The 17,481-nt window shown below is 35.7% G+C and overlaps 2 protein-coding genes across 2 annotated transcripts in view; both read right to left on the bottom strand.

The window, feature by feature from the left end:
* LOC131665248 (muscle-specific protein 300 kDa) overlaps positions 1–4,503 on the bottom strand; it is a 92,690-nt gene extending 88,187 nt beyond the window's left edge. Inside the window, exons 1-2 of the mRNA XM_058937013.1 lie at positions 3,389–4,503; positions 2,745–3,103 (exon numbers count right to left, since the gene is read on the bottom strand). Coding sequence (XP_058792996.1) covers positions 2,745–3,103; positions 3,389–3,699 — 670 coding nt within the window. The 5' untranslated portion in view covers positions 3,700–4,503. The remainder of the gene's footprint in view (positions 1–2,744; positions 3,104–3,388) is intronic.
* Positions 4,504–10,944: 6,441 nt separating this feature from the next.
* LOC131665216 (uncharacterized) lies at positions 10,945–12,492 on the bottom strand. The gene is made up of 3 exons (XM_058936960.1): positions 12,175–12,492; positions 11,086–11,311; positions 10,945–10,967 (listed from the first exon to the last, which is right to left on the bottom strand). The coding sequence occupies exons 1-3, from the start codon at positions 12,490–12,492 to the stop codon at positions 10,945–10,947; spliced, it is 567 nt and encodes a 188-aa protein (XP_058792943.1).
* Between the last annotated feature and the right edge of the window lie 4,989 nt (positions 12,493–17,481).

Here is a 17,481-nt window from a genome sequence, read left to right as displayed (position 1 = left end):
AAATAATTGAATGTTCTGGCGAGACACTCATTGACCAATAAATTTTTTGTTATACCAGTGAATGGTTCAACTTATAATACTTATGAAGTATTCAATATTGAAAATAATATGGGTTTCTTGGACGATTTTCTTAGATCAAATTTGATCGTAGCTTTTTAAATATTTTCCATATTTGAAAGAGAAAAAACAGCTATGAATTTTTCATGAAAGATACATTACAGATGATAAAATTCAATTTTTTAATCTTAAAACTTGATTTCATATTGTAAATTTTTTTATTTATTTAACTTGTAACATTTATTGCGTTGGTCGAGTGAACAATTTCATATTTTTCCATCATTTTTCATGACAAAGTCAATAGAGCATTACAGTATCGATTGGCCTTAGTATGCTTTTCATTTGAGCGCAGAATATTGCGTTCCCCTCCCTCCTCGACTATGACTAAACCTACGACGTACACAACGCCCTTGTCTTTGCATGAACCTTTTCCCATATGTACTGCATCTCTTAAACTCCCCCTCTCTATTCATTTTATTTCGACGCATCTGCCCTTTTTCTTAGTATGGGATTGATGAAAATTGGCCGTCCTAGCTAAGCTCTGTTTTTATGTCTATATTGATATTTATAGTAGTAGATTCAAATTCAATCGATGTAAAATATATTTCTGTTGTTTCAGTCGGTATAAATATTCTGATGAGTAAAATGATGATGATAATTACTTATACATGATCAATAAAATTGTCATATTGTTAATACGATTGATGAATTCAAACGTACTATCGTTATAAGTAAAACGTAAAATGCTCAAACGAAAAAATTATAAAAATATAAAATTAAAGAAATTGTCCTTTTTGTTCAAACTTCCGATATATTTCAATTGCAATATTAATAATCACATGCGATGCACTCATAATTAAAATATATAAAAAAATATTTACATATTTAGATATTCAGTTTACTGTTTTGCTATCCAAAGTTAATTGACATTCCGAACAGTCGAGTTCAAATAAAAAACAACCTCACATGTTCAAAAGCAAATACAATTTAATAAACAATAAACCTGATTGATCAAATGGCGTTGCTCGAACGTAATAGTCAACAAAACACTTAACGAGTAACGAGTTTCATAAAAAGAGAAAGTCTTCATTGGTCAACGAGAAATTATCATGCAGAAGAGCAAGCTGGTTATGCGTTTCTGAAGCCTATCTAAGCTCAGGGATCTATCGATCGAGCGCGACTGCAGCCAATTATCTTTGAATGAATCGCCACTTCGCACCCGAGTTCGCGGCGCGCTGCGAGAAATAAGCCAAAGAATGAAGCTGGTTAGCGAAACGATTCACGCCAGACATGTAGACTGGAGCAATCGTTTGATGGTTTAATTTAGCTGATGTATCATGCCTTAAGACATTTCGTGCGGTTTTATTTGCACTGACAATGGTCTGCGCCGAGTAAACATATTTTAACTTGATCAACTGTGACAAAGACTTCCAGAAATAAAAAAAAAACGGGATGAATAAAAATAATTGCGTTTGATAAACGAACTATACAACTTGAATGATCAAATATTTGGTTTGTAGTGCTAACGATGTTCATCGATTGAACCAGCTACTGGAAGCTTCTCTAACCGTCATTAATTTATAGAATTAATTCACAATTTCTATTAACTGTTGGAATCATGTAGTAACAATAACGGGAATTCATCAAATTTACTGTTGAAATAAGGGTTTCGCGCTGAAAAGAATAACAACAATAATTACTCGACCTTTCCATCGTATTAAGAAGAACCAAAGCACAGATCGTGAGAAAATGCTACACAATTAGAACTAACTGCCAAACAACGAGTCTAAAACAAAAGCTTGCTACGTTCGAAATGTAACGAACAAAAACTGTTCTAGAGGCGGAGAAGGAATGAGAGAGTATAAATTGCAGGAGAAACGAAAATTGGCGATGAAAAAAATAACTACGAAAGAAAGGTTTCTAGTGCAACAAGAAGAAGGAAAAAAAGCAGATGCGGCTTGGATAACCTTGAGGAATTGAGATTGCTACAGCGTCACCGCTTCAGTCATTAACATGACTTCACCGGTGTCCAACTTTATACGCGCTCATGTAATTTAAAGTGGATAATAATTTGTCTGCTACGGTTCATTTAATTATTCAAAAGAATGATTCTGATAAAATATATGAACAGTTTGAATTTCAATAATAGTAAATTGTTATTTTGAACTGAAAAATTGTGAATATTTAGAGTCGAATATGGCATTTTCAAACGGTTGTATCATTAATAAAATAAATAAAATACTGCTATCTACGAATTAAAATACTTTGTATAAGCTGATCAATATTTTTTTAAATTTTATTCCCATTCAGATACATTCAATCATTTATTGTTTCTATTACAATAGGAAAGTAATTTCAAAATTTTTAAATAGTTTTTGTGATAAACTGGAAATATTGAAATTTATTCTTGTAGTAAATTGTACTACTACGGCAGTTAAATAAATTTTTACAATTAGTCATTTTTACGATGCAACAATTTGTTAGAAATAATTTCTAACAGTCATTGAAAAGTATAAAATTACAACCATACTATTTTCCGAGCACAATAACCGGAAATCATAAACTATAATAATCGTTTCTTCGTCGAATCCTACAATAACTTCCTAAATATTTTTTTGCGAGTTTTTTCAGTGCAAATAAGCTTTAAGACTAACACGAATGACAAAAAGACGTAAAAACGACTCTACCTTTGATCTCAGCGATGTGAGCGTCGAACTGACTCTTGCTTCGAACGTAATCAGGCTTATTTCCCATATTGCCGAAGCTTTGATTTCGGTACTCGGCGTACCACTCCGCGGATGATTTATCCTCCATGGGACTCGATGAACACGATGTCGGAGTCCGTCTGAGCACAAAACTTTCCTCCGAGGGGAATTTTACGGATGACGCGACAGAACTGGATTTGCTACCATGTAAACCATGACTATGGCTTTGGTATGCGGAGTCTTCGAGTGCCTGATCTTCGCTTGGTGTCCGACTGCTCGCCGTCAGACCAGCACCTTGAATCACCTGTCTCGATGTTCCGTTGGTACTGCTTACGATTGTACTGTATTTAACCAAAAGCATTTCGTGATGGAGTTTCTTTTCTCTTTTCAGGAATTGCGTCATTCGATTTGTTTCTCGTTTTTTACATTAAAAATAATTTAATTTTCCACAAGTTTTTTAAAAATTTGAATCTCGTGTAAATTATTTCGTTTAATTGGAATCGCGTTCCACAGCAAACTAAAATATGATTGACTGGGAATAATAATATTAAGAACAGGACTTCGCTTCCATCTACAAAAATGAATTACCAATTCCTCAAAAGGAAGAAAACTCAACATTCACGAACCTCAAACTGGAAGCCGTGACTTCCCTAACATTTTTCTTCACGGTGATCTTTTCGAACTTAACCACCTTAGCTCCGCTGTACTCGCCTTCCTCGACCAATCTTTCGAAACTTTCCTCGTACGAGGAATTGCTGGCCCTCGACGAGGACCTCCTGACCACAACAGCTTCATCGTATATATCCTCATTGCTCGGCGATCGATGCTGGGCATTAGGGCTGGATAATTGCTCGAAGAAAGTGACGCGTTCGCGCAGCTGTTGGCCAGCACGTGGCAGTCGCGGACTGCTGGTGGGGGTGCCGGTGTTTCGTGACATGCTGCTAGAGCAGCAAACCTCCGTATTCAATATCAAATCAAGGATCTCGAGCCCTTGGCCGTCGTCCACTGTTGACTCAGTCGCATGATAATTGTTATCGAGCCGAGCATTTGACGTTCAGTTTTTGTTTTCCTCTCTGTGCCGCTGCCTTTGATTGTATAACTCCGAGTAGGGAGTGTTTAGCGAGGCAGCATTAACGGAAACAAGTGCAGCGCAAGAGGGCTCAAATTGATTTGGACTCGCTCGATTTTCCGCACACAGCAGCAGCTAAGCTGCCTAATCTAGGTTATGACTTGGAGCACGTGATTGCCAAGCTCGCTCGTGCTCGCTCTGGCTTACCTCCTACGAAAAACATTTCAAAACTGCGGCGAGTAAAAGAGAGAGAGAGAGAGAGAGGCAGCTATAGCTCTCGCGCTCTTATCAACGTTACATAAATTTCTCACACTCTTAGAGCTCACGATGACGACTTATCTTAACGTAACTACACATTGACGTTATCACACTTATTCTACACGACGAACGTATATATCACAATGGTCAAACTTCAGTTCAGGAATGCAAATTTTTCTGTAGGAATGTAAAAAGCTAATACTCTCGTTGAAAAAGAAGAATCACTTCGACGCCTCGTTTGAATCGCGCATCAGCATCACCGAAAACGCGTCCGACCAGCGGCCGCAACGAGCGAAGGCAATGAAAAAAGCGGACAATGACAATTACGACGACAACAATAACAAGTGTATGCAGCGCGTGTGTATGTCAGCTGTTCGTTTGGAGGCGACGACGCTTGCGCGAAACGTGTGGCCTGCCGAGGCGCCGGTTCGATACTGGCGCGCGCGCAACGGACCCACTCCTTCTTTTCTTCCAGCAATCGTTGTAGTAGTAGTCGGCTCGCCAGGAGCCACTGGAGTGGAGGGGCGCCTGTACGTATCACACATGCACACATGCACATATACACACATGCACGAAGGGGTGACGATCCTGCGCGTACTCGCCTCTCACCCTTCGACGTGTACACGTAAAGGCGCGCCGCTATTTCCACTCTAACAGCCAAAGAGAGTGTCCTTCCGCTTCGTAGAGAACAAAGGTAAACCACGCGTGGTTGCCTTTTTTTAAGTTTTTCTTTACAAAGGTTGAGGGTGCAGTGCACGAGGGGGTGGTTCCCTTGTGCACTTTGACGAAATTGCAAGGTTGAATGATTACGCGGAACTGTCTTGTCTCATGTATACTCTTGGTTATGATGGCGGCTGACGCTACACTTAATTTGAAACTAATTTCATTTTGAATAGCAACAATTCATTTAGGTATTTTTAATAGTTGGCTGATACGCACTGGCTTTCTGACGCAAAAATAGACTCAGTGAAACAACAACAGTGATAATGACTGTTACCCATAATCAATAAATATAAATGAAATTAGACTTTTTAAGTAGTAATAACCATATTGGTCAGACGACCGATCAAACACTTTTCATTTTTGTTTTAATACTTTTTCAGTTCGAAGTTTGCATTTAAAATAAAAAATTAAGTTATTAATTTATTCACTAAATAAAAAGTAACAAGCCTAATCCATAAATAAAAAAATATGCTTGATAAATCATGTTGTCTCGTATACATCAAGAGTAAAAATAAAAGTATAAATGACAAAGTCAAATATCAATTTTTATACTTAAATTACTGTATTCATACATACATGATAAACCTAGTACTTATTTCTAATCAAGGCATTAACAAACATTTTATCTCTTCAGAATTCGTTATAGTTATCAATTAATATTTTGTTTGTTAAATGCTTATTTCCTAATCACTCTTATTGTAAATTATATATTTCGATGAATTACTTGGTAGTATTTATATATATATACATTCTGATAACGTTCCAATCAATTTTATCTATAATTTTTATCAAACTACTCCGTCAGAATTAGATAATATCAGGATAATCCGAAAAAAAACTCTGTTTACCAAATCGCCAGTTAACTAAGATTCATGGTTCTTTTATATTGACCCACCAAGTATAGATGGGATGTAACACTTTCTGGCAAGGGCAGCCTTGCGTAACAGTATGACGCAGGCGTTGCCCGTGCACTTATATTGCGCCTACCGGTTTCATGAATAATTTGAATAAAGGAACCGGGCTTGTGTATGCAGCTCTGATAATGTAGATAAACATACTACGTTTATCAAGATCGCTTTTTCGAATGTTGGTTTGGCACCGTTTGAGTTTATGTTACTGTATTTTAATAAAACACCAAAACCATTTGTAAAATTTACTAATTAAAAGTAAAACTCTGTGAAATAAATTTTGAAAATCATTCTTAAAAGAGAAACTGTCATAAAAGAAAAATCTTTTGTACGAATTCACATAACGCGACAGGTTGTTTGTAGATCGTAAATTTGAAAGAGTGATAATTTTACGGCTCTTCGTGAAAGAGTATTGCGTGAGCATTTGCTGTGTCGTCAAAATTACTTAGAATAGATCGTACTAGTCTTTACAAACTTATCACGGTCACATTGTTATCCATGCATAAATAAATGGTTATAAAAGAAATTGATTAGTTGCTATTTACGCATGTTTATAGGAATCTTGGTATTATTTATACGAGGTTGAAATTTGTCGCGACGCTTCACGAACAAACTACAAATAAAAGAACCGTTTATCAATTGTTACTTGCTTGATTATCAATGACGTATATTTCCACACCGTTATTTTTAGCGATTCGCTTGAAAAAAGTAATTATGACGACACAGCCGTGTTAAAACTAAAATCCTTATCAATGACTTTCAATTATTGACCGCCACAAGGGTCGATCAGCGGTTTAATCAGCGTTACACAATTATATAAGAGTTAACCGCTGTGTAAGCATGCTTCCGTGTCGAATTTCTCGCGCGTAACGCGTGCGTGTATCCGCACTTGCGAAATGTACTTCCGAACACCTGCTTGACCCGCATGCTTTATCTACAACACCCCGCGATACGCTCAGTATAGCGTCGGAGGCGAGCGCACACACGCATACATCATCAGCCTTAGCATTGATCCTGGAAGTCAGAGTTAAATCACTTGTTCACCTGCGAAGTACTTTCCCTAAAACTATGCCGTTCTTCTGCCACTAGGCTGCAGCTACTCAATATATCACCGTATTCTTTTTCTAAGGGGCTATTTTTATGAAAAAATACATTGTATATTGAGGAAATAGTGTTGTTTTTTTGCGCTCAGGAAACTTGTATAAGCAAAAGAACTAGGTAGGTATGTATAAAGTCCTTGTTCTGAGATTAAGGTAAAATAATATTAATTCACTTTCGTTCGTAGAAAGTAATTTGACATTTTGATGGAAACCTTAGGAGAACGTTAAGAATTGGAATAGTGATAGTGAATGTCATTGAATCCGACATTTCAATGAAAAGATAGATGTTGATAATAATGAGATATTATGTAGCTTTTCAAAAAAAGAAACGTTTCAAAGAAACTACAATGTTTATTAAAGAAAATTTCCTTGTCATATCAAACTGTAAAATATGAAAAAAAAAATTTCTTTAATAATATACTTGATATTACAGTTGTAATAAAAATACTAGTTATAAATAAGGGTTTGTTATGGTCTGACTGATTGTTTCTGTAATACTGATATTTATGGATTATAACTATGAATAAAAATCTATTTTGCACGTAATAGTACTCATCATCTGTGTCTGTCGATCACGAGCCCCAGATATACGAGTAAACATTCCGACAATAACGTACGTCAAGGGTTTGAGCACTTGCGCATTTCAAAGTGGGCTGAGCTGGCCTTTTGTTATCGACGTGTCGTGATGCTTGTCACATGTTTCTATGAATTTTACTTCGAAGTATCGTTGCTTTATTGGTGAATATATTCGTATTCGACAACCTATCTACTGGGCATCGTCATCTGTCAAAATTAGTTTTATTATGTAACGTCATTGCCATCGATATTACAATTAGGTTTTAACAGAATAAAATTATACTTTTATGAAGTGTTGATGCAGTACTCCTATATGTAGTAATAATAATATTTCAATTTGTAAGATAAAAATTATTTATCAAAAGCATTCACAATCAAATTCATAGTATTGCAAAGGCAATATTTATGCGACTTGAATGTTTGTTAGAAACAAGTCGAGGGAGGAAATAAACACGCGCTATGGGAATGTCAAGCTGCTCGACTTCACTCTCGTTTTAACGTACGAAAGCTGTGCCTATATGTACATCCTCGAAGCCAAGCTTCGTCTTGCCTGTGCGCGCCCATTCGCGAGTGACTAGGATCATCGTCTCGATCGCGCGCATCGCTATGATTTCAATCGCGTAACTGACGCCCGCCGATAGACCCACACCGCGTGTTACGATTGTCGATACGAATATCTTCTATGCACTCGCTGCTCTACGTGTACAAGCAGATGACTGTCGAGCTTCATTAATCGATCGGTCATGCGAACAGGAACGGACGCGCGCTGCACCCACACTTTCTTTTCTTTTTTTTTGATCGTACCCTCCCTTTAAATTATTGAAAAATCAAACAGCCGATTCGCCGTAGGATTAGCTGAATGATATATAATTGGACGTGCATTAAGAACGCTTGGTCGGCTACGATCGCAACTGCAATTAACAACGACATGTGTAGTTTTGTACGGAAAAAAAAATTAATGCAAAGCAGCCTGCGGTGCACCATACTATTATTTAAATATTTAAAACAAATGACTCGTGCACTATAAGTAAGTTTATAGGAAAATATTTATGGAAAATTTGAGACTTTTAGCAAATGTGATTTACTTAGTTACATCACTTTCAACCTTGAGCCACGTGGAGTCGTAGTAGTACATAATTGGATATTTTTAGCAAAGATGTAGTTTCATGAAAAAAACGTGACTGGCGCGTCTAGCTACTGGACAGCTCGTGTGTGCAAATACGATTGTTAAACAAACAGTTGCAAGCTCTGCCATAGTGTTATTCTTCAATAATTCATCTGCACTCAAGATATTGCATCAGAGCCGTCTCTCAGAAATTCTCTTTCGAAATCTTTCAAACGAAATAATAACATTTATCGTTTATTCAAATAGAGCACCCTTCCAACACTGCGTCAAACCGTCTTCAATATTTTTGTACAATATGCAAAAGTTATTGCTATTTCAATATTATTTTTATTTTTGTCAACTTATAAATGAATGATCAAGGACGCAGTTGCAACAATGATTAAGAGGAATCCTTTTTCAAATTTTAGTAGCAATTCCATTGAGCCAACTACATACATTATTCATACGAAACTGATTTGTTCAAAGAAACACGAGCGTTTAGGTCTTCGCTGAGGAAAGAATTTTGTAGCGAATCAATTTCCACTTGAAAATACTAAAAAAGTCGTATGCACTGGATTCTGTAAATAATTGTTTGTAAAAAAAATGTATCAGAAATGAAATTGCGAAATCGACCTTATTCACAACTACTAACAACGATGGTCGCAAGGATAATCGAAATAAATAGACACCTTGAACTTGTTTTATTAACCGGCCTCTTCGAAGCGTTCAAACCGAGATTCGCATTTCGAGCTTTACAGTCAGGTCTAAGAATATGCTACGCTGGGGCTGCTTTCGTTAATGAGTCAAATGGACGGCATGTAAATGAAAACTGGCTCACATCAATAACGTTTGAAGAGTCGCCAAAAAGCATGGCATTTCTGACAGGTGTTTTCTTTTCACAACATAGCAACCCATTAAAACATATGAGATTGTCAGAAGATTCTTTGTATTTTTGATGCTTCAGGATTCCTTAATTATATTCAAATATTAATAGCAGTAGTACGAACTAACTGGTCTTAGAATTTGAAAAATCAGTGTTGAGTGAAGTGACTCGATGACTTAATTAAACGTACGCGAATTACTTTAAAAAATAGTTCAAGGAATCGTTCCATCAGACGTTCAAAGCAAATTCGTGAATTCACATAAGTGAACATTGCTTCATGCAAGCCGAGTGCACGCATCATCATCCGAAAAAAACTGCAAATTAGCGCGAACTCGAGAACTCTCTCGAGCGTTTCGACATGCGCGGGGGGAGGGGGGGGAGCGATCCTCGTTTCTGCCGTTGGCGTCAAGTGTGAGAAAGAGCGAGAGAGAAGCGAATGGACGATCACGAGAGTGTGAATGGTTGCGGCAGGTGCTCGTCATTCCTATTTATAAACGGCGCACATACTACTGCCCGCGCATCTATCCTGCGCGTAACACTGCTGATGATGCGCGCCTGCAAATCACGTCTTGTCTTTGATTGTACGGGCACACTCATACACGCGTAATTTAGAGTGCGCAGATAACTTTTTGTTATCTGTAACTCATGAGTCTTGTCGTGTGTTTCTGTCAATTCTACTTCTATGTGCCGTTTCTTTACCGACTAAAGATATTTGCGTCTTTTGCAACTTATCAATGCAATATCGATTTATCGAAATTTCTCTTACAATACATTAACAATATCCCACATGGAAATGAGAATTATGCTTTGATAATATAAAATTGAAGAGACGTTATTGTAGTGATGTGACTCACTGAATAGATCATATTTTCGAATTATATATCTAAATATGTCTATTTCTAGATGAAAGTTAAACTCTGTTAACTTAAAAATGAAGCTTTAATTGAAATAAATATAAATCTTCTCGCTTTTGGCAAATTCATTGTCCTTCGGAGAACTCATGCCAACTTTGAACAACTTGTAAAGGAATTAAACGTACACGAATTTAATCTTCTACTTTTACACCGGTCAATCAAACGATAGGTTATTAAAAAAAAAGTACGTTAGAATCTTCTTTTGCAAAGTTCTTCATAGACTATATTTTTTTAGAAAATAGATATAAGAAAATGCATATGATTTATTGTGTGTTCGTTTTTTCTCACCCGCAGGCAAAACAGTTAACTCGAATTCCTTGAATCGGCAAAGCGAAATTTTGCAGCCTGATATACATTTCCGTTTTCCGCGCTCGTTAGAAGCGACCTTGATTCGTTTTATCGCTTAATATTTACTTTTTTAGCTGTAAAAAACAAGCTTGCAGTTTCTTTCATTACACTTTCATTTGAAGAAATAGTTATTCAATTCATATCAATTCAAATGTACTAATGTCATCGCAATTTTCGTTCTCATAACTCTAAATGATTGCTCAATTATTTGATTTCATGTAACTGTTGATATTAAATTTTTATTGTGTAACCAAGAACAATACATTAATTTGTATTGATAACGTCAAGGTTTTTCAATTCACCAGTAAATCAAATCAATTACTAATATAGACCCCATATATCAGCAAATTTATCGAATGTATGCCGTGTACAACATAGCCAAGAAAGTAAAGAATCAAAAATAAAAACAATTTCAAAGTTACAATTAATTTATACTCACCCTGCAATTGTAAAATAGTAGCTTGGTATTCAGCCAATTTCTCGTCGACGTAATCTTGACTCTGGCTAGCTATAATTTCAGCAGTACTAGGACCGGAATCTTCGTCATCAGGGCCCGGATCCAGTGGTACACCAACATACTCATATTCACCCGAACGATAGGGTGCTATTAGGTACTCGGGCGGGCCGCACGGTTGAGGTGACATACACTCATAACTCAAGGGGCTCTAAAGTACAAAACCAGAATAGACCAATTAACGTAAACAAGTACGCACTTGATTCGAGTAGCGCAAACTTGCAAGTTTAATCCGTGCCTGCAGCTATGCTTTTCACTATGCGGAGCTGCATAACTTTGCAATTTAAACTATACATTGTGAGAAATAGAGACGATTTTACTAAGCTGCTGGGATCTTAAAATAATTGAGCTTGCATGGAATCCTCGGTGTGAAAATAGAGTCTGAGCTTTCAAGTGATAATGTAACAATTCAATGTGAGAATAGTATTTTTAGACTTTCATAATTTCTCTTTCCTAAAATTGGAACTCAATTTAATCGACGAAATACTAAAATAATATGGTCTTTTTCATAATAATGAGTAAAACTTTGGGATGAATGTTCAAAAATACTTCAAATTTTTGTAAAATCTTTTAATGACTTTTTTCTCAAATTGTAAAGATCTGTTATAATGTCAATGTGTATTCTTATATGCACATGAACATCAAAACATTACTTTTTAAACAGCTTATTGAAAGTACTTAAATATTAAAATACATGATGAATGATGAACCTCTTCATCAGTTTCGAAAGAAAAATTTTCGTATACATCGTGATTGGATCTACAGTTTAAGGTAAAATCTAAATCACCAAGAGCTAAGGTAAATTTCATTTTTGAAAATTATTGAAAATATTTTGAAAATATGCCTAGGGGTCCAAATCCGCGATTTCTTGCATAGAGACCTGAGTTCTTACCCACTGAATCAATGTGACTATCAATTTAAACCCAAACCATAATTAACCTATTGATGAAGGCACTCAAAGTCTTATTTCGAAATTAATAAAAACTAATTTATAAACCAAATTCGAAAGCTCACCTGTGGTTGTGGGAAATATGGTCTGGGCGTAGTATTACCCGGCATTCCTGGCGACGGCCAGCGTGGACTGGGGCATTGTATTGAAGTTGGCGTTGAGCCACCAAGCACAGGCGATATACCCGGCGAGATAGGTACGCCTATAGGTACCGGACTTAAGGGATGGTAAACTTGAGGAGCTCGTTGTTGCTGTTGATAAGGCATTGGAGTTGGACTGTAAGGGGAGGCTGGTCTAAAAGGACTCAGTGCCGTAGGCCGACCTGCCGGTGACCAGCCGCTCGAACCTCCATAAGGAGGTCCTCGAGAGGGGTGTTGAGACATCCTTTTTGCTCTTCAGTATTAAACCGAAGTTAGGAGCCTAAAGTCTTTTACTGTTTACCAATTTCATTTCTGAAACAATTAACAGTATTTACTTCATTAATACTATATTGTAGTGAAAGCAATAATAATTAAATTCAAAATTACAATTCAAAATTACATTTTAAGATGAAATATAACATCACAGCTTTCGAAAAGAAGCATATGGTTAGCATCAATTGTCCACGAGATCATATAGGAATAATCAATTAGTGTCACACACTCGCTAAGCGAGTCTAGATTAATAGCATATTGGAGGATAGTATAAATTTTGCCAGCATATCACATTAGAAAACACTCATGCCACGTGTTGCCGTCCGATCGACTCTGTCTCTCTCCTTCTCTCTCTCTCTCTCTCTCTCTCTTTCTTTCACGCTATACCAGAAACGATATGGTCTATGATGTAACTCAGTGCGTAACAGGAATAGAATAGGCATGGCCGTAGTAGACACTGACTAGACATAAAACTTGCTGCACGATGCTACTTTTGCCTAAATGTTTATTGCTTGACAATTATCAGTACGTAATTTATTTTACCGTCTCGTTAATAAATGATTTATTTTTAGAAACCATACGAATGTCAAGATTTTTTTCAAAAATCTCATAGAAATTCGATTTCATCAAATTTCATCGATACAGTAATATATATATATATATATATATATATATATATATATAAAAGTAAAAATGGTTTTTGCATTAATTGTTATAATTATAATAGAATAATATCCATAAATCGTATGATTAATAATTTATTGTAGCTATTGCAGTAATGATTATGTTGAAAGTGGTTGAATTATATACGCTTGAACGAATTTTGAGGAAAACGTGAAACTGCAGAAATCAAACGGTCGTCGGTGAGACAATGTCGAGATCTTAAGATCGATATTTTCTTATAATGTAACTGACCTTGTTTCAATCCGTAATTTTTTTTAAAATTGTTTTGAAAAACTAAATATTAGACTGCTTGGTCGATTTTTAATCAAGATTCGAAAATGACCAGAATGTATAAACGACCTTCAGATTTCATTTACATTTACAAAACACGGGTACAAAGCTTAGATAAATTTCAGGTTGATGGTATCCAAACGAAAAATAAACTAATAAATCCGAAAAAATTATGGAAAATGGCAGCAGAAAGTAACGTGCTGGTACGTCAGTTGTCTCTGGGTCGCGTCATCTGCGTCTCGGTAACAGCGTCGCATGGCTGTCAGCCAGAAACATCTCGAAATAAAGCACGTACAACGCTCTCTGTCTCTTTGGAATTACGTGCGAAAACGCAGAAAGAGCTATTGTAATGGACTCCTCCCGATAATGCATCTGGCAATTCGATTTTAAAACGGAACAGCACAACCAAAAGTTATTTGACCCCAAGAGTTCATGGAGACGAAATAGTCCGTTGTTGAGACGAATGTACTTTTGCGTATTGCAACCTTTGCCTGCATCATTACATTTATAAGATGATGCACGTCAATCTATACTTTTTTATTAAATAGTTCAATTACCTTGACCCATAAGAAAACCATTATCACTGATTTTTAAAGCTTTTACAATAATGTATGAAAATGATAACTTTATATTTATATTTCATAGAGTCACGATATATATTTGAAAACATGTAAACTTATTCGCTTATCATTTTTTCCAATAATTCAATTCAATTATCTAAATTTGTTGTTAAAATGAATTTTGAAACTTATAAATGCAAACAATATATAACATAGCGAAAGCTTTATACGAATATACACGTAGAAACTAATTTATTTGAACACTTTACGATAAGTTATAATCGCAATATTTTATATTTTGTTTAAACGGATTTCTAATCATGAGCTAACATTTTTATATCACGTGTGTAGCTTTAAGTTAAATCAGGAAAAAAGGTCAATGTACACAAGAAAAAAATAAACTATGTAACCATGTATATCTAACATATCAAACGTACTATGCAAATATACAACAGTTTCTAATGGAACATTAAGCCAGGGAAAATAATCAATCGATCAACCTATTAAAATCTGAAATTAGAACAATTTGATTTTCGGGTAATTCATATTTTGCTTATTTTACTCTCATACATTGCCAAAGACTATGAAACTGAAGTAACAATTGTATAATCAAATCCATTATCATTGTTTCTGGATAGTAAAGAGCTTAGAAAATAAAAGTTAAGCACAATTTATAAAAATTTCCGATAAAGCCTTAGTGACTATAATTATTATCTTCGCTGTAAGAAAAGTGTCACTTTTTCTTCTAGAAAAACCGAATGGCACTGAACTGTTTAGTCTACTTAGAACTGACTCCGGAACAGCGCGTGGCCCATTATATACACACGCTCTACGACGTGGTAATGTTATGTCACTGTGGCTTTGGTTTAGTCAACTTGTAATTCTGTACTACTTTATTGCTTGTCTTGAGAAACTTGCGGAAATGGATGTACTGAGTACGACTATTACTAAATCGAAACATTTAATACAATTCTTCAGTTTGAAACAGCGCAATTGGTCCGTAGCAAAATTGTACGCTCTGCTACGATTCCACGAATGTATAACAGATTCAGTCATAGCGATTATTACGATAAATACGAGAGATAGTCACGTAAACTATATTAAATCATATAAAGTGTGTAATTTTACATGAACGGGCATATGAGTCTATGTAAAAGTCTGAATAATTAGTTTATATGTTCGGTCGAGATCACGAAACTAAGTTTTTTTAAAAGCCTATGACTTTTTGTTCAGATGATCTCAATAATCTAAAAATATTGGCCTTAGGTATCTGTAAAGATGAGAGATAGATTTCTATGATGAATAAAAATAGCTGTTTGCCATTGGAAAGTCATAGAAGTACCATACACTTGAGACTATTGAGATAAATATTAATAGAAAAAAGAAGTGAAAGTGAAGGGAAAACAAAGAGAGGATAAAATGGTGTGATAGGCAATCGACAGCTTTCGAGCTGGTACTCGAGAAGTCCGCAGAGTCCGACGCACTTTGAAGACTGTTGGCCGGATACCGAGTGTAGGCCGACTAAATATAGAAGCAAATCTATTTTTACAGGCGGCGCTATACACGCGGTGCCCCCCCCCCCCCACCGCCCTCCCCATGTATATATACATGCATATATTTGCAATGTCTGTCTCTCTCTTTTTCTCTAAGAAGGGGTATTTCCGAAACTGACACGATTTTAGTTATTACTGGATGCGGTTTGCGACCTACCGTTTCTACCTGTCCTTGCATATCGCTTCTGATGTCAACGTCTCAAACTGCGTCACTGTTACACGCTTGATTATTGTACTTTACGATATTCCTCGATGCAATAATACCGGCTTATCTTTATAATTTACGATCTACATATCTCAAACGATTCGTTCTTGTTTGCGTTTGGTCAGATTCATAAATATAGCCTTCGACTTTTTATTTGTAAAAAACGAATATCATGAAATTCTATTGTTTCGATTCGAAATCAAGAGAATAGGTCTTTATTAAATCGAAAATTGACAGTTTATACAAAAACGAACACTGTACCATTATGTTTTTAACAAAATCTTAATAAATATTTTGCCAATATATTATTTCTAACAAAGTTGGCAAAATTAAGCAATACCTCTAAAATAAACGCAATTAATTAAAAATAGACTGATAAGAAAAAAGAAGAATTACTTTCTGTTGTAATTGGCCTAAATCTTGAATCAGGTGCAATGTACATTTAGAACTGTATACATTTATGTACCATTGATAGATTTTCCATTAACGTTTTTGAAAAAATAAACTTGCAAATTAACCGTTAGACAATCTCATGTATTACGATGAGGAAACACGTGATTATTTAGCTACTACTCGGATCGTGGTTTCGCCCTGTTTACGTATCCGTCGAGGCGCTTCTTTCGGCGTCGAAAGAAGAATGTGCCTGGAACCTTGATCTCGAACGAGCACTGAACTTCGGAAGGTCACGAAGAATAGCAATTTTTTTTCAGTTTCAATATTAATATGTCCAAATAAATCAGCAATGACATTTTCCAAGCTTACACTATCATCAGTCGGTTATTTAAATCTACGGTGAAGTTTAATATTCTGCAGTGGCGATTATTTAATACCACGAAGAAACCCTTACAACATATTATAAAGTATATTTTTAAGCGTAAGATTGAAATCGCTGACGGTAGAATTTCGATTGAAAAATAAAGATATTTAATGTTATAAATTTACTAAAAAATAATTTGTTTAAACTTCAAATAAACCGAGTGGCAATAGTCTTTGCTACTCTTTTTAAATATAAAGTTTCACTATTTATTTTTTAGAACGTAACAATTCAGCATTAATCGCACTTTAGACGTTTTTACTACTTCCAAGATCAAACATTGTGTCATATTTTTTGCAGTATTTTCGAAATCTCAAGTGACCATCCAAAAAAAAACGTTGTATCATCCTTGAAAATTATGAGATAAACGACCGTTTTTTAGTACACACTAAACATTACAGATATATGTACAAGATGAGATTCATTTACATTGATAAACTCAAGGAATAGCCTGCAAGCACATAAAAGAGCAAAAGAGCATGGGCGGGAGACGACTGTCGGATGACAGACGCGCGAGCGCGTGGAAGATTTGCGAGCGGCTCACCGATTCCCGGACTCTCGTGGAGCTTCTGCGCGCCGAAAATAAAACTCGTATATACGCTCAATGTACCGATCGATGCTCAAAAATAGGATAGGCTCCTACTGGATTCTCACGTGTCGCCAAATCACCAAAGCTCGTTCAGAAAAATTATTACTTTTCTCCGTTTGTACTTGCTTGCGCGCTCTCTGATACTTTTCAACGCGGAAATCAACCAGCTCAAGTTCATTATACTCGAAATTATTTTCTATTTCTTGTCCTTTATTGAGTAGATTTCTGTTATTTTTGTAATATAAGCTTTTATATTTCATGGTGTTGATGAGTTCAAAACCTTG

This window comes from Phymastichus coffea, unplaced genomic scaffold (assembly GCF_024137745.1).
Source record: "Phymastichus coffea isolate CEN01 unplaced genomic scaffold, Cenicafe_Pcof_1.1 PCOF00048, whole genome shotgun sequence".
NCBI lineage: Eukaryota > Metazoa > Arthropoda > Insecta > Hymenoptera > Eulophidae > Phymastichus > Phymastichus coffea.
This window is presented reverse-complemented; position numbering and strand designations above follow the sequence as displayed.